The 20,458-nt window shown below is 50.3% G+C and overlaps 1 protein-coding gene across 5 annotated transcripts; it reads right to left on the bottom strand.

Moving 5' to 3' along the window:
• Positions 1 to 576: 576 nt before the first annotated feature.
• pfkpa (phosphofructokinase, platelet a) lies at positions 577 to 18,665 on the bottom strand. 5 transcript variants are annotated; one of them, XM_030099534.1, is made up of 23 exons: positions 18,431 to 18,665; positions 14,804 to 14,877; positions 14,225 to 14,302; positions 13,489 to 13,678; positions 13,232 to 13,397; positions 12,775 to 12,819; positions 12,548 to 12,656; positions 12,293 to 12,388; positions 11,205 to 11,297; positions 9,648 to 9,773; positions 9,237 to 9,301; positions 8,366 to 8,435; positions 7,979 to 8,125; positions 7,158 to 7,228; positions 6,993 to 7,080; positions 5,551 to 5,703; positions 3,124 to 3,288; positions 2,687 to 2,748; positions 2,403 to 2,514; positions 2,192 to 2,291; positions 1,841 to 1,846; positions 1,410 to 1,515; positions 577 to 1,310 (listed from the first exon to the last, which is right to left on the bottom strand). In XM_030099534.1, exons 1-23 carry the CDS (start codon positions 18,522 to 18,524, stop codon positions 1,154 to 1,156), a joined length of 2,373 nt encoding a protein of 790 aa, XP_029955394.1. In that variant the 5' UTR covers positions 18,525 to 18,665; the 3' UTR covers positions 577 to 1,153. The 5 variants fall into 5 exon arrangements, with proteins under 5 accessions (XP_029955394.1, XP_029955395.1, XP_029955396.1 ...); XM_030099535.1 differs by lacking the exon at positions 5,551 to 5,703 and adding an exon at positions 4,570 to 4,722; XM_030099536.1 differs by lacking the exon at positions 12,293 to 12,388 and adding an exon at positions 11,908 to 12,003.
• Between the last annotated feature and the right edge of the window lie 1,793 nt (positions 18,666 to 20,458).

Below are 20,458 nucleotides of genomic sequence, written 5' to 3'. Positions count from 1 at the left end.
GGAGAGCTCTGCAGGACTGGGACTTCCTCTGGGTTCAAGTTTACTGTTCAGGATTGTATTTTCATGTCTCATTCACGTGTCGAGCTGCCATCAATCAGCTCTTTCTTCCTGTCTTCTTTCCGTTTGTGTGAGAGGCCTCGATTTGTTGTGGAAATGTGAAATTTTACTGAAACAAAAACACAAAAACGATGTTTTTTCACTTGAAACGTGTCAACACCACTCTGTGCTTCTCTCTGGAGTCGTCTGAATCTTTCTAAAGTTTGTGTCTCGTTCTTGACTCCGTCTCTTCGGAGACACCAGTTTGACTTTGCAACGCGGACCGCTGACACTTCGAGCAGGTCCGGCGACCCCTGACCCCCCCGGGCCGCCCTGTTTGTGTCTCATCAGCAGCTTCGGCGATCACAGGGTCATTCGGTGCAACGCTAAACCCCGGAGAAATGCATTTACAATCCGGAAATCCATACCGGAGGGCGGAGCTGCAGGCTTGAATACTTCATTCGGTTTCAAGTCTGGAAGGATCAGAGCGACGATTTAAAGACGGGCTTGACTATAAATGATTCAGCGACAATAAGCGGCGGGGTACACTTCTCAAGAGGGAGTTTATTTGGTGGGAAACATGACTCTTTTACACATCTAACTCGGTGCAATATGACAGACGGCTACTCGGTTCAGCAGCGCCTACAATTAATAATATATCCATGTTTACAAGCAAAATAAACAATGTTAAAAATAAAGATAAATATTAGTCTCAGTGTAAAGCACAGGACGCAGTTCTCTCGACTAGCAGCAGGAGAAAACGCTGTATTGCATCAGTCTCACATAAACACGCTGAACTTCGCACTCGTCCCCCGGCGGACGCAGCGTCTCGCCCGCCCCGCGACCCCGGCCCGTCCCGGCGTCCGCGCGGAGCCAAAGTGCAACTTCAAAAAACGACAGTGAACACTAAAACATACGGGACGACGTGGACACACAAGATGCATGGCAGGACAGCGGAGTGTGTGCGCGCGTGTGTGTGTGTGTGTGATGGAACCGTTGGTGAGCGGAGAAGGGAATGCAGGAGATGGGAAACGAAGGCGGCCACGAGGACACGTTGTTACTGGGGCTCTTTACGACACACGGACTGTCTCACACGCAGGCGGCGGCGCCGGGCCGGTTACATGGCCACCGAGGCGTCCGACTCTTTGGGCCGGTTGTGCACGACGTGCTCCAGCTGGCCGGAGTCGGAGACGTCGTAGCTCGTCTTGTACTTGGCCAGGATCTTCATGAGAGGGCGGAGCTTCAGCCACCACTGCTCCTTGGGGATCCTGTGACTGGAGACGAGGAAAACCGTCAGAAACCGTCCAGTCCGGACCGGAACGCTCCTCCGATCGGACGTCTTCCTCGACTGACGAGCCGTTTCTGATACTTACACGAAGTCGGTCTCGTCCTTGAGCTGCACGACGGGCTGGAAGATGAGCGCCCGGCGCCGCATGCCCAGCAGGCAGCAGGAGTCCTCCGTGTTGGCGAACACTCGGCCTGATGGGAAACGGGGCGGTCAGAGGACGGAGCGCCGATGGCGGACGGCGCGTCGCGGCGTGAGAGGGTGAGGCTGGGCGAGGGTGAACTGGAGAGGTGAAGATGCAGACCGCTACGAAGCAACTGAAAGCAACGTGAAGTGTGGCGGACGCACGGACGCATGCGGGGCGGGGCGCGGGAGGCGGAGCCTCCAGGACCCCTGAACGGCGGCCCCGCATGAGCCTGTGTGCGTCTGCCAGCGGTGAGCGGGACACACGGGGACATGGAGCTAACCAGGAAGATGGAGATGGTCATGGAGCCAGGCATGGAAGAAAAAAGCTTTTACCTTCGTCTTAAGTCATCCAAGTGTAAAGGGGAAGAGACAGAGAACACAGAGAGGAGGGTTCACTGTCAGCGCCGCCGCTCGGACTCATGCAGTGTTAGTTTCACACTCACACCTTCCATTAATATCTCCCAAAGTGTGAAGTCAAAATCCTCATTAGACGGTTACATCGACGGCTAAGAACGATCAATACTTCATTTCCTCTGAGGGGCAGACTACTCGTGCATCAAAATGTCAGCCGCAGTGACTCCATGACAGATCTGCTTCACCACCACCACGCCTCTGTCGGGGGAGGGGCCATCCACGACCACAGGGCAGCTGGCTAACGCCGCGCGGCGCCGGCGCCCGGCTCACCGTGTCTGAACGTCTCCACCAGCTTCTTGGAGACCCACTGCATGGCCTTGGCCGAGATCTTGGTCCCGAAGTTCCGGTCGAAGGGGGACGGCGCTCCTCCCTGTTCACGGGAAGAATCGACGCGCACACACACACACACACAGGGGTGAAGACACACAAACCCAAAACGCAGCACAGGAAGTGGAGGAAGCAGACTGAAAGGCCGGATCACCTGCTGCATGTGGCCCAGAACGTTCTTCCTGCAGTCAAACACTCCCTTCCCCTCCTCCGTGTACAGCTGGTAGATGAAGTCTGTGGTGTAGTTCTCGTTGGAGTTCTCATTCCTGAACACACACACACACACACACACACACACACACACACACACACACACACACACACACACACACACACACACACACACACACACACACACACACACACACACACACAGAGTTTTGACGCTGGAGCCGCTCGGAGACTCGAGCCGCCGCAACAGATGAAGACTGACGCTACCTGAGGACCAGTCCTCTCTGGATGCTGGTCTTCATCTTCTCTGTCAGATGCTCCACGTTGGCCTGTGGGAAGAATCAAACGCCTGTGAGGGACGGTGACCAGCAGGGGGCACTGTCACCGCCTCACACTGTGTGTCTCTGTTAAAACAGAAAAAAACTATTAAATCTTCAATTATATATTTTAATGAAGGAAAAAAGGTTGAGACCTGCTGGTTTTCATTATAACCACAGAGTGTCTGAAGTGAGGGAGGATGTGAGGAGGTAGTGTGTGCTGTCCCGAGCTACAAGTCCTCCAGACGACTGCTGGACCTTGAACATGTTGTCATGTAAACACCACTTTGGCCGTGAGGATGAAGTTTTGGGCGAGAGTTCGGGACATGGATTATGAGAGCGGCGGACACTCAGGCGAGGCGGAGTTCAAACCGGAGAACGCCTCACCTGCAGGTCTCTGATGTCGAAGGACTCCTCGTAGATGTAGGCGGCGTCGGCGCCGGCGGCCAGGCCCCCCACGGTGGCCAGGTAGCCGCAGTAGCCGCCCATGGTCTCGATGATGAAGACGCGCCTCTTGGTGCCGCTGGCCGACTGCTTGATGCGGTCGCACGTCTGACATGGCGAGAACTCACAGAGTCAGGGCGGAGCGGCGGCGGCCGGGCGGGTCGGCGTGCCACTTACTGTCAGCTCACGTCAAATACATTCAAGTGCCGAGCCGGCAAAAAACCACAAGCCGCCGCATACCGTTAACATTCCACACCCAGAAACAACAACGACAGCATGCCGCTTTAGCAGAAACACAGCAGGCGCGTGAGTCTGAGGGCGCAGAGCCGAGTTCTGGAGGACGGCGGGACACGTCCAGACCTGGACCTTCAGTCCCGGGTCTCAGAGAGTTCACTAATCTGGAACATCGAGTGACTGACGCTTTGTTTAAGAAGCTGAAACACTCCTGAAAACATTTCCAACAGTGAATTCAAGGGATTTAAAAGGTCAGAGGTCAGGTCATGATCTTCCTCCAGAGATGAAGCGAAGACGTTTACGTCCCAGGATGGACAGAATGGATGGAATTTCTGTCCGAATGAGGACGAGGACAGAGGCCCTCTTCCTCATCCAGTCCGGTTTAACTTGGATTTCTCTCTCTTCTGCTGGAAATGACTATTTATGTGTTATTTGTTGCAACCTGCTGTTCTGAACGTGGGAGATGCTACAAGTGTGATGTTCATGTACCTTCTTTCTGCTCTTTCAGAGAAGTATTGAATTTGAAGAAGTATCAAAAACAAGCGGCGACCGTGGAAAAAGTTAAGAAACAATGTTTGTTCTGGGTCCCAGATGAGCTAAAATGAAAGATGATTCTGTCCTGTGATCTCAGTCTGCACCACCAGGTTCAGTGTGACACGAGGAGGAGAAGGAGGAGCTTTAATTAGTCGGTTAAATTCAAGTGTAAATATTAACTCCTTTGTTAGGTTTTTATGAGGCTTGCTTCCTCTCCTTGCTGCACAGTTTGCTTTTATTTCCTGTTGTTTTCCTCTTCAGCATGAAACACGACTGATGAGAGGAGCGGGGAACACTGCAGATGAGAGTCTCTCAGGTGGAGTGTCTCTCTTCCTGATCAGCTGTTCCAACGATCCAGCAGAGAGGCTGGACAGCTCTCAGCCTGAACTCACTCAGATATGATAAGCCTCACACACACCGGCTGCTTTCAGCTCCAGTCAAACAACTGAAAGGAAGCCAGACGGTAAATGATATTGATGAATTGGCTGCCGTCAGCACTGCCACCTAATGGGCACAGTGGGATTACAGGACAGTCACCTTCTGACCCCTCCAGTACTGAACACCGTGAGTCACTTTCATCCTGAACAGAAGCAGGCGGCGGCGGCGGTTCGACTGCCTTACCTCCACGATGGCATTGAGGGCCGTGTCTGCCCCGATACTTAGATCGGTGCCCGGCACATTGTTACTTATGGTGGCGGGCAGCATACACATCGGGATGCAAAACTCCTCATAGGTCGCGCGAGCCTCAAACAGCTGCAGCAGACTCTCAAGCGCCTGAAGCGGCAGTACGGAGAGAAGGCGTTAGAGCCGCGGCGGGGGGCGACCGGCCGCCGGGAGAGAGGGAGACGTGGCGAGACGAGACGTGACCCTCTCTCCGCGAGCGAGGGAGCGTATCCTGCCATTCCGGCTCGTTCCGTGTGATAGCGGCCGCGGCTTCCCTTTGGCAGACAGGACGGGAGGACAGGAGAGCGAGTGGAGGAGGAGGAGGAGGAGGAGGAGGTGGAGAGAGGCACTGATCGAGATGAAGAGGAAGAGGAAGAGGAGGGGGATGATGGACAGGCTCGGCTCGTGAGCTTCTCTTCGTTAAGTGCACCACACAACGACACCCGCATGCTGCTCACCACGCTCCGCGACGCGGCAGGACACAAGGCACAGCAGTCGGGTGGGGGGAGGGGCAGGCAGAGCAAACATGGCGGCAAACCACAGCAGCGCACCTCACAGCATGCCTCCATGTTGTCGCTGGGTTACTTACCTGCTGGGGGGGCGGGGGGGAGGGCCGGTGCAGATGTGACACAAGCTGTCTGGACTGATCTATCTAAGCTTCTAATGAGGCTCGGCGCCAGATGTGGCCGACAGATGTCGGAACTTCTTCCCAAATCTCCCTGTCGGACTGGTGGAAACACTGCGGGGCTGTTTACACGACAACGTCTCAGGAAAACGCATCGTTTCGGCATATCCAGAAACGCGCGTGGGCCGTTGTCATGGAAACAGGGTTTCCCGTGTAAACGGGGCTCCTTCCTTCCCCTGGTGTGTGTGTGTCTGGCTGGCTGCTGGTGTGTGTCGGTGCGTGCGGTGCGGCGTCCGCCAGGCCCCATCACTTACAGTAGTGATGGCGTTCAGGGCCGTGTCGGCGCCAATGCTGAGGTCTGAGCCCGGCACATTGTTGGAGACCGTGGCTGGGACCATGGCCATGGGCACACAGAACTCGTCATATTTCCCACGAGCCATTAACAATTCCAGCAGTGACAGGAAGGCCTGCAGGGCAGAGCCAAGGGCTTTAGAGTCTGCGGGGGGGGGGGGGGACAGCTCCATCTGCAGTCTGCTTTTCAAAGGTGGGGAGGCGCTACTTGCCAACAGGAGGAGGGGAAAGACATAAAGTGAAAGGGTGCCAAGGGGAGGAGCCAGGTCTATCACAACGGACAGCAGCGAAACAGACAGGTACCACTCCACAGACGCCACACACACATCCCAAAGACACTCCTTTACTTGCATACGTCACGGGAAAATCAAAGCTGGTGAGCGTCTAAGTGGGAGTGCGTGAAATGGCTGGAAAGAAGCAGATGTTCCTGGTTTCCAAATCAAAACATCCTGATGCTTCTACTTCTTTTACAGATTTTCACTTTTCATTCAAAGGTCCCATATTTGGTTTTATCTGCCTTTTTTAAAGGATTTCTGTGTAAAAAGTGTTTTTTTTTTTCCATTTCCTAAAGTTATGTTGGTGTCAATAGATTCGATTAATCTGGTCAATACATCATTTAATAAATCATCCAGTAAAATGTTTTAATCCAAGTATTTCTAAGAACTATTGAAACTCAAGTCAGAGGAAGCTAAGTAATCTGAGTAAATCTGCCAGTGAGAAAAGAAAATAGTAATGCTCAGGATCTTTTTACTAATCATGAATGTTTAAAGGTCTTTAAATCAGATAAACTTTAACATTTCTCTCTGTCCATCAATAAACTGGTGTTATAATCACCTCCTCCCTTTGTGAACTGTATAATATAAATGTGTTGATAACGTTTTAAGTATTTGCTGATAGCTGAATGATTTTAGGAAACATACAGCATATGCAGAGTGTAGACAGATCCCAGGGGGAAATTATTTAAGGTCTTAAATTTATAACAATCTAGATGAGTTGTTTACAGAAAAACAGCCTGTTGAATAATATGCTCAATGAGCAGAGTTTTGATATCTTAACTCAGAATGCATAACAATACAGAATAAATAAAGAATACATGAAAATATAGGACCTTTAAATAATTCAAAGGCATCAGTCTTATAGAGTAAAGAGCTCTGCTGTTTCAGTTTTAGTCTCTAAAGCATGAGAATGAGCATAACTATGGATGAAACCATACAGTGGCGCGTTGACATAAAATGGGATCAGGCTAATGGAGAAGATCAACACTGCAAACTGTCATGTCTACTGGAACGATACAGGTTCTACTGCGTTACTCTAATCATGAATATTCATCAGTATTTATCAGATAAGGAGTAACTAGTAAAAGTCTAGCAGGCTACAGGAGGAGCAGAGAGGGACCGAAACGTACCTCGAATCCGCCGATCACAAGCAGTGCGTTTATATTGTGCTTTCGCATCTGCTCTGCAATTTTATCAACATGCTTGGCAGGAAGCGTCCTGAAGGAGGGAGAAACAGAACCGGGCTGAGATTACACCCAGCTTTAACGTTACATCTCTCAGAACCCTGCATTTACCTTTTAGTCCCCAGCAGAGAGCCGCCCTGCCCCGTCCAGCCTCCAACATCTGCCCATTTAATCTCCTTAATCTGAAAAGAAGACAGCAATCTTTTAATTAAATCAAATTACTACTTTCCGCCGTCTGTGTCGCACTGAGGCAGGAGTCGAAGGTCTGGACAAAACCCCTGATTTGCCTCTGCGTTGTTGGAAACCAGAGGAAACGCTGCCGCCACATCCTGGTGAGGCGGCGGCGAGTTAATCTGCTCCTCAGCTTCAGAACACAGCGAGGCGCGCAGTCCCCCGAGCTCCGACTTATAGAAATCCATTACTGCCTGCGCTCCCGTCTTCCCGGGTCGGCTGGCACAGCGGGACTCCGGCGGCCGGGACTTTAACTAACCGCGGCCACCGGAGACTCTCTGATGGAGATAAATGGACGGACGCCGAGCGCGGCCGTCCAGACCTGGAGCCAGGTGGATGGCAGCGTTCTAACGGGAGGAAAGGTCAGGTGAGGAGAAGGGAAAAGGGCGTGGAACCAGTTGGACCAGTCGCGAAGAGGAGCAGCAGGGCAGGCTCTGGTTACAGCTCGGAACAGGCTCTGGGTCCAGGATCGCACTGCTGGAGCTGCTTCCTCTCTGCTTTACAGAATCCCCGTTTCCTGATTCAATGAGCTCTCAGAAATATACCTCTCTCAATCCTTCAGCAGTTTCTCATCATGTTTTGCTGCCATCTGCTGGTTTGTGGTGTTAAAGCGCCAAGTTTAGATGAGAAATTAAAACAAACATTCAGAGTTTTTCTCGCCAGAGCATGAAGAGCAGCTGTGTCGTGTTGCATGAACTCACCTGTCCTTTGTAGAAGCCCTCGAACCCGTCGCTGACTGCAAACATCTTGTGGCCCTCGGAGATGCCCACCCTGACGGCCGAGCGCACGGCGGCGTTCATGCCCGCCGCGGGCGCGCCCACGTTCAACACCGCCACGTTGAAGTTGCTCTGAGGGAGGAGAGAGCAGAGCAGCGTGAAGGGGACGTGGCGGCGTCCATCGCTTCTGGACCCGCTCGCTTAAAACCACACACTCAGGGGGAAGCTGGGATCTGTGTTCGGCTGAGTCATGATCAGCAGGCCGCCTGGAGACGCCGTGAGGAACCTGTCCGAGCCTCTGCTGCGGCCGCCTTTCCTCCCCTGTGACTAAACAAAGCCGACGGCGGCGGCGGCGTCAGCAGGGTGACTTACCACCGGCAGCTCCGACTCCGGTTTGCGGTGAGCCAGCAGCTTGTACGTCTTCAGGTTGTTTTCAAAGCTCCTGCAATCAAACAGCGGAGGGACGGTTTCAGCATCGACATGCTGGAGACCAGGGAGAAGGTGCAACTCCACATAAACGGAAAAATACAGTCAGTCTTGTTTTTTATAAAAGGCCAAAAATCTGCCAACCGAAGCTTCTTTGCACCGTGAGTTTTATGTTTGTCATCTTCTCTCACATGCTTTCTAGCAACATTTCTCCGGGGAAATAAAGAGTTCACTTTGACCACTATTAGAAGCCAATAAGTCACTGCTGACGGTACCAACAGTAAAACTAGAAGTGCTGAAAAGCTACTTCACACTGACTAGATTAAACACAATAAAACATACAGCTACTGCTGTATTTAATAGTCAGACTAATAGGATTGAAGGGTTTGAAGCTCTTCAGATGTACCAAATGTTCCCAGTCTAGAAAATGTTTCCAGAATGATTTGAAATGATGGAAAGGTTTATATTCCTAAAATAAATAAAGTTCAACTGTAGAAACCAACTAAAAAAGATAAAGGAAGTGACATTCAACCGTCTCGATTCACATGCAGCAGGTGGCGTGTGTGTGTGTGTGTGTATGGTCAAAACTTCATGTCTTCATATTACTAATCGGTTATTTTTAAAACAAAAACGGGCCGCCACACGGTACCACTGCAGTCTGCTGTGGTACAACAGCACAACAGCGTTTGGTTACCAGGACACTCTGTTTGATGAAGTAATTACACTCCTATAATTTGTTTGGAGACCTTAAAAGAGTCCCACTTCACGAAGCGGAGCGAGAAACAGCTCAGTGGTCTACAGGAAGCGAGTTCCGTACCTGCCGCGGAGCTTCACCGCCTCCTCAAAGCGCTTCTGGTCCATGGCCTTCTGCACCTCTTGAGTCTGGGAAGAGCAGCGGAGTGAGTTAAAGGGATTTCAGACGCCGAGTCATGACTGTGATGTGTGGAGAGATCAGCTGTTGCGGGATAAACCGAATCCTGAGTCGTGATACAACCAGCTGCCGTGAAAACACTGGAGCAGCGCTCCTTTGTTTCCATGGAGACGGACTCCTCTTACGTCAGTGCATCGGCAGCCTTCAGATCATCGTTAACCAGACGCCACTGCCTCTCCTGTGAGCGTTACTGCCTCTCCATGCCGGAGCCGCTTGTCAGCGTTAGTAAGGCCGAGTCTGCCCTTTATGTGAGTGTGTGTGTGTGTACGTGTGCACGTGTGTGGCGGCAGCACTCACCATCTGCACACACTCCATCAGAGGGAGGCGCACCGACTGGTTCCCGCTCAGCGACACCACGCAGGCCGGGGTGTTGGCGGTGGTCTCCAGCAGGGCGAGGACGGCCTCCACGCCCATACGGCTGGCCTGTTCCACACGCACACACACGCACACGCACACGCACACGCACACGCACACGCACACGCACACAGACACAGACACAGACACAGACACAGACACAGACACAGACACACACACACACACACACACTTAAGACACTGTCTGCATGCAGCGAATGGCTTTCATGACTATCAAAACCACAAATGATGCTTATTGCTACGACATCAGTGACAGAGTGTGAACCACATTCAAACTCTCATAACGCACACGCACACAAACGCACGCACACGCACACACAGTTCGTCTCTAGGTAATACACAGCTGGATAGATGAAGCATGCAGGAGTGTGAAACCCACTTTCCTTCAGGGCTCAGCCCATTTTAAAAAATTCATTGTTTAATTTTAAATGCTCCCAATTTGCTTGGTGGACCAGACTGGAGCCGCTTGCAGGCCGGTTTTTTGTCCACGGGCCTTATGTTTGACCTAGTGTATCTGTACTATGTCTGCAACCGTCTTGTTTTTGCGTTATAATCTCAATTACTCACAAAGAATTCAGTCCTAAAATACTTCCAGCCTCCACTTGCTGCATCTTTCTGTTGGTCTGTTTAAAACTGAAGTTTCCATGTGACTCATTAATGTGGTTTCTTCAGGAACAGAGTGGGTGAAGTGAGGGAGAGCCGCAGATGAAGAAAAACACAAATCTAAAGTATGAATCAAACCAGGAGAGGAGGTTTATCTCTGCTGCAGTGGTCCAGGATGGAGTCCTGGTGGTTTAAACTTCTGTTCTGACGTCTTAAAAACTGAAAATATTACTGGAACTGCACTCAGGTCACTCAGCTGTCACTTCCTTCTTCTCTTCGTCTCTCCTCAATGCTTTCCAGAGCCACGTCTGACATTTTATTACTTTATCGTGATATTTTTTTGGCTTGGTTCTGACGGTTAATTTGAGGAACACTCTCCTTCGCCGGTCGCTGTCTTTGTTTGTGAGAGTGTGGCCGAGATGCGCTGCTCCACGTGCTCGGCTCTAAATCTGTTAATGTGCTTAGCCTGAAAGCTGCGGCGCTTTCTCCTCAGACACCACAGGATTACAGGAAGCGTTCTGTGTGGCCGGGCTACGCCCCTCGAGAGTGACAGAAAGGCAACGGCAGCTTAAACCTGCGCTCATGCTCAGGTTAGCAGCGAACGGCTCCACTGCCGGCACGTCCTCGGGTCTGGCTGCACCTTTTTGCTGTTTCAGGATGTTATGCTACTTTCACTATAATGAACAGAAGAGCCGATACTTTAAAGGTCTGTTCACACAATCAGTGAAGAAGTTACACAACGTGTCAAAACAGCACATGATAAGAGAGATCTGAGGGGGAGGCCGGCTGGTTTCTATGTTTCAGACTCAAAGTCTGACTGAAAACAGGAGGAAACTTCAAACTCTGGACAGCACAGAGCTCACAGCGGGGGGCCTACCAGGATGCGGTCGAACGCAGACGGAGTCCCTCCTCTCTGCACGTGTCCCAGGATCGTCACTCGCGTGTCGAAGCCCAAGCATTTGACGACGAGCTGCAGGGGCGAATGTCACAGGACTGAGCAGGAAACGTACTGATCAGGTGAACCGATGTGGAGATAGGGCGTTTCATTCAGTGCACACGACAATGAAACGTGCTGAGAAACATCGACCAGTCACGTGAACAGACACATCACACACACAACAATAATAACAATAACAATAATAATAATAATAAAAGCTGAAGAAAAGGGGAAACAGCAAAGCACAAGCAAGCCATTCTAAGTGTTCAGTCATGTTAGTGGGAGACTCTCGGTAGGACCGCTGGCAGGGGCTGCTGAACCAAACACTACCACCACAAGGAGCCCAGACGCTCTCCAAACCAGGAGCGGTTAGTAGGAAGTCAGGTGACCGATCCCCAGAGCGCTGTGTGTGTGTGTGTGAGAAGCACTTCTTTACCTGGGCGACATTTGATCTGACAAATGTCTGCGTGTGAGGCTGCGTGAGGGCGGGAGTCACTCCAGAGTGCTGAGAACCAAACTAGCCAGTGTGTCTGACAGAGCATTCCAGAAACACAGCACAGAGTCAAAGCCACACCAGGGCAGCAGAACAGGATGGGGGGGGTGGGGAGGAGGGGGGGGGGTCATACGGCAGCTGAGTACTTACATCCTTTACATAGTCAGTGGAAATGACTCTGTTGTTACGATCAATGGCCCCCTCGGCTATAATTATGATATTCAGCCTTTTCATCCCTGCGCGGTTCTACGGAGAGGGGTGTGGTGGAGACACAACATGACAGAGACACTCAGACGCTGGCTGTGACGTCGGCTTTCAGAAGCACGGGGCGGGGGGGCGGACGGCGACAGCCCGCGAGCCGAACAGTCTCTCTACGCTTTGCAATCAGCGGCGCGCCGTTTTTATTAGCGCTCGTCGACATTTGGCGGTTATGGGATTAGCCTAATGTCTGGCTGCGGCTCGGGGGGGCTGGCTTCCATCAGGTCGGGCCTCCTTGCTTCTGGCTTCCCCTTTCTTCTCACATCCAGATACTCACTTCCTTGACATAACTAGAGGTTATGGGCTTCCCGTGCCTGTCAATGGCGCCCTCTGCTACTATGATTATGTTGAGCCTCGTGCCCCTGGAGCGGGTCTGGATCACAGCACAGAGAGACATCAGAGGCTGAAACCGGACGCCTGGCGGTGGGCGTGTCTCCCACCGCCGTCAGGTTAAGTCAAACGCTACACAGCACCGGGACGACGGGATAATTCTCCTGAGTGGGTTCGAATCAGATGTGTGTGTGTGTGTTACCGCAGACAGTTTCTGACACATCTTGTCCTCCCAGCCGTCCTCCGGAGGCATTTCAGGGATCAGCACCCAGTCGGCGCCACAGGCCAGAGCGCTCACCAAGGCCAGGTAGCTGAGGCACACACACACACACACACACACACACACACACACACACACACCAGGATGATCACGCTCTCCCTCTCTCAGCCTGAGGAATCAGTGTGTAGTTACTGCTGATGCGCTCTTACCCACAATGCCTTCCCATGACCTCCAACACGAACGTCCTCTGGTGACTGAAAGAGGAGGGAACATGGAGGAGGAGTTCATCTGAGTGCAGCGGCACAGCGGGGATCATTTACAGAGACGACGGGAACTCATTTACCAGCACTCATACTATGGAGTTAAATTACAATCCAGACACACACGTTTCCCACACACACTCGTGTTTGTCTTCATGCCAGAGAAAGACGCCTCGGGATATTACAGCGGCTACACAAAGTGTGTGTGCATGCTGGGATTTGTGTGTACAGTGAGATTTATTGAGAGATGACAGCACAACGTATGGTTTTGTGTACAAACTGATATGAGGAGTTGGAAATGTTCCCATCTTCACTTTAATAAAGCTGAGCAGGACGTTATGTGGGAGTGTTCTAGAGAAATCAGTGCTAATGTCAGGGGACTCTCCTGCCTGAAGCTGCGCCTCACCTCTGTGCAGTCGTCATGATTGCGTCCACCACCTCGATGATTCTGTGCAGAGCGGAGTCGGTGCCGATCGTCATGTCGGTTCCGCAGAAGTCGTTATCGATGGAGCCCACCATGCCCACGATGTGGAGGGCCGAGTACTTCTGCACGGACTCGGCTTCGATCACACCTGAGAGCGCCGGGGCACAACTGCAGTTTGTTGCCACAATGGGAGAAAAACTGGCGGCCAACGGGAGCCGCCGATCCCGAGAGGGGGTTACCTTGCTCCACCAGCTCGTTCAGCAGGCCGCTCCACTCCTCCCGGAACAGGTTGGCCCCCGTCAGGCTGCCGTCTCCGCCGATCACACACAGGTTGGTGATGCCGCGCTGCACCAGGTTGTGCGCGGCCTTCAGGCGGCCCTCGTGAGAGCGGAACTCTTTGCAGCGCGCGCTGCCGATAACGGTCCCACCCTGGACACAAACGTTACAGAGTGTGACGGCGGGGCTTCCTCTGGTTCTCTTACAGCTCTGAGGACTCAGGACAGCGCCGGGTTCCTCCGCTGAGGAACACACACTGTGCTGGGATGTCTGACGTCTCTAACCACAAAACCGCCTTATCTTGATTTTCACATGACCCGCATGTTCTGCACAACTGAATGCAAATCCAAACATTGTTTTCACTTCAAATTCCCAACTTCCTCCTCCTGCAGTCACAAAAAAACATATTTCCTGTGGTGTGATTACGTGATTCCATCATGGCTAAACTCTTTGACACACAGAGCCCGAGAACCTCTTCTCTGAACTGAGAAACAATATTTTCAAAGAATTGTTGAGATAAAAAGTGACTGTAGGGGGCTTACGTGTAACTTTACACTCTTACTTTGATTACATACGAGATAAACTGCATCCAATCCAAACTTTAACAGAAAGGCTGATTGTTTTTTCCACTGCGTGAACTCTCATGCCAACAGTCAGTGTGTAACGTGTGCGCTCATGGTGCTTGTGACAGAGACTCACCACTTGCAGCATGCTGGAGACACTTTCCCATGTGGCTTCCCGTATGTTCTCCCCTCCGTCCACCATTCCCTGATATCCCTGAATCAGAGCAGAAACCAGCGGTGAGCGTCTCACAGGCGTGTAGCGGCTTTGCAGACAGCGCCAGGCTGGCAGCGGGAGTGAGGCAGCACTCTGCTCCCTGACATAAACCGAGACAGTGAAATGCTCCTCTCCTCATCCTGCTTCCCATGGGAGCTCAGAGGGGAGGGTCACACATGAAGCATCTGCTAAAGCCTCCAGTCAGTTATGTAACACACACACATACATACAGATGCGTGTGGTGGGATCACAGCATGAGCACGCACAGCTCCTCAGACATCTGCTTCATGAAAATAAGCATCCCGGCACTCACACTGCATTCATTTAGATGCATGTTTCAGTAAAACTCTGGAGGAAGGCAGGTTCATGAGGCTGGAGTCAAATTACTTCCACTCGATGCTGCATATCTGCACACTCATGGCTGTTCCAGCTGTTAACTTTCCTTTCAGATTGATAATCACGGGAAAAAGCATCACAAACAAGCCGAGAGTGTGAACTCACCTCATGAATGAAATAAACTTTTGCGCCCACGTATAGACCCATTCGGACCACCGCACGGACAGCAGCGTTCATCCCTGGAACACACAGAGTGAGAAGGAAATGGAACAATGAGTGTGAAAGGCTCTGACACAGCTTGGACCACTGTGACGGAGTAGAAAAAGTGATATATGAAATAAATGTGAGGGGAGGGAGGGATCTGTACAGGTTTTCTAGTCGATCCAGTAATAGAAGAGTCATGTTCCAGACTTGATTGGCTTTTTTTTGGAAAGCAAAAAATCCATTCCTGCTAATGGATGAAACATCTATAAACCCGTCCAGAGCACCATGAGTCAACAGTTATTCAAAACCATTTCACTGCAAAAGAAGCTCCAGTGAAATGACTTCAAAGGCTTCAGTTATGGTTTCATTTCAGTGAGAAGGGGGGAAATTATGCAACATGTTCCGGTCATTTCACGAGACTGTCACCTGTTTCACCAAGGAAAACAGACGCCAGGGCAGAACTCTTCAAAAACTGTAGAAACTGAGAAAAGGCAACTGTTAAGAAGTGGTGCTGCGGCACATGCACGCCACAGTGGGAGTTAATAGTTCACTCATTCGTGGCCCAAGGCGAAAACTGCCAGTGTTTCTGCCGTTTCCATGAAAACAGACATGTTTCCAAAACGTTGCCTTGCAAACAGGTAACGGAGTCACAGAAGCGAGGTGTTTTCACAAGAAATGTTTAATCCACAAGCTAAACTGTAGATGTACCGATTAACACTTCATGAGAAACACATAATAAGCTCTCACATTCCTGCCGTCTCGTCCTAATCACGACATCGAGCTTGTGTCCTCCAAAACACTGACGTGTTCTGAAATAATTCACTTATAACGTTCAGTTTTCAAGGAAAAGCTGGAAGTGACAACTGGAGCTAACAAATTTTTAATGTGATCTGAAACCTGAAGCCTGATATTTCCAGCAGCTTTTCAGTGGAAAATGACTTGATGAAATGCGCTGTGGCAGCTAAAATACCGCCAATCCTTCCTACAGTCACTCTGTGTTTACGCTCTCTCCGTCACTGGTGAGAGCCAGGTTTTTTTCCCCTCTCTTATCCACACAGCACTGCCATTTTTGGTCAATACGTTTCCCAGCCGGCTACAGCAGCCTCTCACTCATTCCTATAGTGAACTTACAAACCGGTGAGACTTTGCTCTGTGCCTTGAATGTCAATGTCAGGTTGGCTTTAACACCCACAGAGGGGATAAAAGATAACGCCTCACTCACAGCAGGCTGACAGGATCTTGGCCAACTGGGAGAGCTCGAAACAACAGAGGGATAGACCGAGTTTCTCTGCACAAACTAATGAAGAGAATGGCTCCGATGCCAGCCATGCACAGCCGTTACTAGGCAACTCAAAGGTTTGGGCCATTAGGGCAGTAGGGAAACAACAAAGAAGGTAAGAAAACGAGTCTGTGGCTCAGCTCTCATTGACTTGGCTCCAGCAAAACATGCATGATTGGAGGAATGAAACAATACTGCCCAGTGTAATAAACCCCGTGCCCTTGTTATCTGGTTACATAACAGCGCTGAAAGGAGCAGCCTGGCTTAATGGCACGCTAACGAGAGAGGGGACTGAACCAGCACGTCAGAGGACAGTAAAGATGGTCATAGGAAGACATTTCTCACGGAGGGTTCAGAAGTCATCAGCGAAGCAGACGACCTGGCCCTCATTCTGCATGACTGACACTTTCTCCTGCAGAATGGAGCGAGAGGCCAAGGCCGACACACACAATGCCTTCTGACAGTGACGATCAGCTCCTGTCATGCATGCTGCAGCCGCACTGGCTGGCTCTGGGGCCGCCCTGCGCTTTCCCTGGGCAACTCGTCAATTCAAAACGCCAAAGATAGGAGTCATCCCTCCAGGACCAGGGAGAGTCAGCCCTTACTCTCCTGCAGGCTTCTTTATATGAAGCACAAGAACATAAATGTGCCAACAGTCTATTTATATCACAACATGCAGCATCAGTTTCCATAAATCCATTTATCACATTGTAGTCTGGGTGACCATGTTGACCATGAAGAAGAAAGAGAGGGTCGTTTGCAGGTTTGGCTTTAAAACTTAACCATCAACAAAACAAACAGCGGTTCAACAATTCTTTCCACTGAAACCCACCCACATTAACCCCTTCACCATCACTGATTTATAAATCATCAATAAGAAGCCAAACACTGGCGGACACACTAAATGGTCAACAAACGAAAGGAGCCTGTAAAACGGAAGCAACGTTTACGAGGTCTGAGCTTGATAAGGTCAGAGCTTGTAAAGGTTTGGTTCTCGAAGAGTAGGGCAGGTCTCCCCTGAGGGGGGAGTGTGTGTGTTTGTGTGCGTTTGTGAGGGATTTAGCATTTTAATATTGCAGACAAATCACAAATAGCCTAGGAATGAATATGTTTGAGTGTAAACAACCATAACTTTTATAACACTGATATAAAGAACAACCAGACTGGCACAAGAACAGTTATGCAAGACTCTGTGTGGGAGTGGACTGAAGCTCGTCTTCTCACACACTGAGCACCAAGCAGAAGAAACGAGACCAAACACTACAAATTCAACCAGCTGCTCCGCTTGTGACAAACACAAAATGCCAGTCGGAGTAGAGATAGAGAGGATCGTATTGACATCTCACCTGCGTATTTACAGCAATACTAGTATTGAACCAGGACTTTAAGGGGCTGGGACTGAGTCAAGACCAAACCCTTGAAATGAAAAAGACTGGTCTCAAGACCAAGACTGCTCTGAATACTACAACACCAAGCAATATCCATCATGCATTTCATATTTTTACCTAATATGCAGCTCTGCTTTGTATGTGCAAACCTGATTCAGACCCAACCTTATATTCAGGTTTAAAAGACTCAAACAGGACCATGCATGCTTCAGCACATCTTTAATTCGTCCCGAGATCAGATCATTTGGATCAAAACTGCAGATCCGGTGCTGAAACTGGACCAAGCCGTTCGGATTAAGATTATAATCTGATTCATGATGTGATAAAAAGCCTGTAGTGAGTCGGAGTGAAATGCAGCGGTATGCGGTGACAGTGGGAGTGCTCGTGAGCCTCTCTGTCAAATGGAGAGAGGAGCCGGTGAGCACGTGACCCGGGTTTCCTCCGTGACGCTGCCTGGGAGCTGTATGCGGCTCATCACGTACACAGGATGCAGGCATCGGCTCGCCTCAGCCACCTCCACCAGCCTCCTCCAGCTGCAAAGTGTGCGTGCTCACACAGCCTCTCTGGCCCGGGCCGCGCACATGCCAGTGGCCTGCTGCTCACGGGGCGCCCGTCCCCGCGAGCAGCAGGCTGCCGCGGGCTCGACCTTGAGGCGCGTGAGGTGCAGCCGGGCTGCGGAGTGATGAGATGCCACCGGATCGATGAGTTAGCGCGTTAGCATGCTGCGAGCTAGCCGGCGGGCTTCGGCGGGACGCACCGCGTACTGTACACTAAACTGTACCGACATCAGTCCGCACGCGGCGGGGCCTGGCCGACACGGCATCACCCGGCTGCGGAAGCGTGTTTCCTCTGGATACACTCACACACCGCTGCCATGTATCCCTGAAACTCTATCCGGACATTCATTTTTTTTATTCTTACCTTGAGCATCCCCTCCGCTCGTGAGCACCGCGATGGCTTTCCCCGCTCCCGACAGGTTCTCAAAGAATATCTTCTTGGTGTCCGGCTGCGCCATTTTCACAGCTATTATCCCCGCGGCAGCTCGAAAAAACCCAGAAGAGAGGGGGATGAGGCTTCAATCAAGGTGCTGAAGTGATGAAGGGCAACTGACGTACGCCCCCTCTCTCTTCTCTCCGCTTCTCCCCTTTCCGCAACGATTTGCATAGACAAGTTGACTGACGTGCGCAACAGCCAATCAGAAGGCAGTGCGAGATCTGTCGTTCGATTTTAGGCCAATTAAAACAAAGGGACCGCCAATGTGGGCGGGTTAATCTGTTTAACTCTCACGGTGCGTGTCGTGTCGACGCACAGGCTTTGCGGAGGTGGCGCGCGACCACGCACAGCCTCTGCGTACCATACGCGTACAGTATAAAATTGGGTTAATTGTAAAATTTACAATCACAATGTATGTACAATTACAATGTAAATAGAAACATTGAACATGAACTTCATTTTTAAAATATAGAAAAAACTGTTGGCAATGGAAGCTCATTTAATTTCTAAGGCTTGAATAGATGCTCAAATCAAAACTTACATAATTTGATCAAACCTCCAAATTGGCTATAAATTTCATTTAGGAGTTTCAAAGTCGTTTTAGTTCAGGGACCACATGCATCCTAATTTCATCTGGAGTGGGCCGGATTGGTATGATTGTGCCACGTTTATCTTTGATGTGGCAAAATGAAAATAAGGATTTCACAAAAATAATCCTCCTAAAAATAACTACAATCTCAACATAATCACAACTGTAATGATACCACCTGGTTCAAAATACAATGAAATGTCTGAAAACGTCTCACATGGCTTTTGCATCATGCATGTTTTTACAAGCACACCCTGACAGTGTGGCTTTGCGCACTACGGTGATCAACTTTTCATGGCAGCAGCATCGATATCTCAGCTTTATTTAAGAAGAAAAAAAATTAGTGTTTTATTTAAAATTTTTGCTATTTGCTTGTTGTTTTGGTGCAGCCACATTGCAGCCTTTTGCAGGCCCACTTTGGCCCATGGGCCTTATGTTTAATACCCATGGTTTAATTGATGGGCTTAAATAAGGGGGCTGCAAACACCAATGCAGAAACCTGCTGCCCAACAGTGTTTTTGAAAACATCATTTAAGGATTTGAAATGTTACAATACCACACAGACGCACTGTTAAACATTAGACGTCTTATGGACGTGCAGACCATGTCCAGTGATGGCAAGTAATGAAGTACAAATACTTCGTTACTGTAAAATTACCGTAAAATTTTCAGGTACTTTTTACTTTTAGAAGTATTTATTTTTCTGACAACTTTTTACTTTTACTCCCTACATTTTGAAATCCAAATATTGGTACTTTGTAGTCCTTACATTTTCCCAAAAAGCTTGTTACCTCTTTAAATACGTATATACTCGTATATATTATTTATTTTAGGGCTGAGCACGTTAATGCACTGCTTCCATAACGCCGGCAAACATTACACACCTACACACTGCACTCCAGCTGAGCGTCTCACACAAACACACACACACACACACTGAAACTGACAAACTTACGGCCTTACTGACAACACTGCATAAGAAGTTGAGGTGTAGGGCTGAAAAAGTTCTTCAGACTCCTTTTCCATCATGTGAACATGCAAACTGCACTCATGAAAAACAGATTCTTCAACTTTGTTTTTTTTTTTTCTTTTTGTTTATTTTTTTAACATTTTCACAATGAAGATATCAGTAAATTAATCAATATTTATAGAATCCTTCTTTGGGTGGGGTTACTTCTGGGGGCCTGAGGGGCCTGAGGGGGGCTGCTGCTGGGGGCCTGAGGGGCCTGAGAAGGGCTGCTGCTGGGGGAACCCGAGGAGGGCTACTGCTGGGAGCCTGAGTGGCCCGAGGAGGGCTGCTGCTGGGGGCCTGAGGGGTCTGCCACTGGGGTCCGGGGGGTCTGAGGAGGGCTGCTGCTGGGGGGCCC

Source organism: Salarias fasciatus, chromosome 9 (genome assembly GCF_902148845.1).
Source record: "Salarias fasciatus chromosome 9, fSalaFa1.1, whole genome shotgun sequence".
Classification (NCBI taxonomy): domain Eukaryota; kingdom Metazoa; phylum Chordata; class Actinopteri; order Blenniiformes; family Blenniidae; genus Salarias; species Salarias fasciatus.
The sequence above is the reverse complement of the archived record's forward strand: the minus strand, read 5'-3'. Positions and strand labels throughout refer to the sequence as shown.

Coding starts and splice junctions, on each gene's coding strand:
- pfkpa (XM_030099534.1), bottom strand. CDS start 18,524: ATGGCGCAGCCGGACACCAAGAAGATATTCTTTGAGAACCTGTCGGGA. Junction 13,679..14,224: donor TCTCCAGCATGCTGCAAGTG/GTGAGTCTCTGT, acceptor GTTTGTGTCCAG/GGTGGGACCGTTATCGGCAG. Junction 8,126..8,365: donor CGGAGTCGGAGCTGCCGGTG/GTAAGTCACCCT, acceptor CTCCTCCCTCAG/AGCAACTTCAACGTGGCGGT.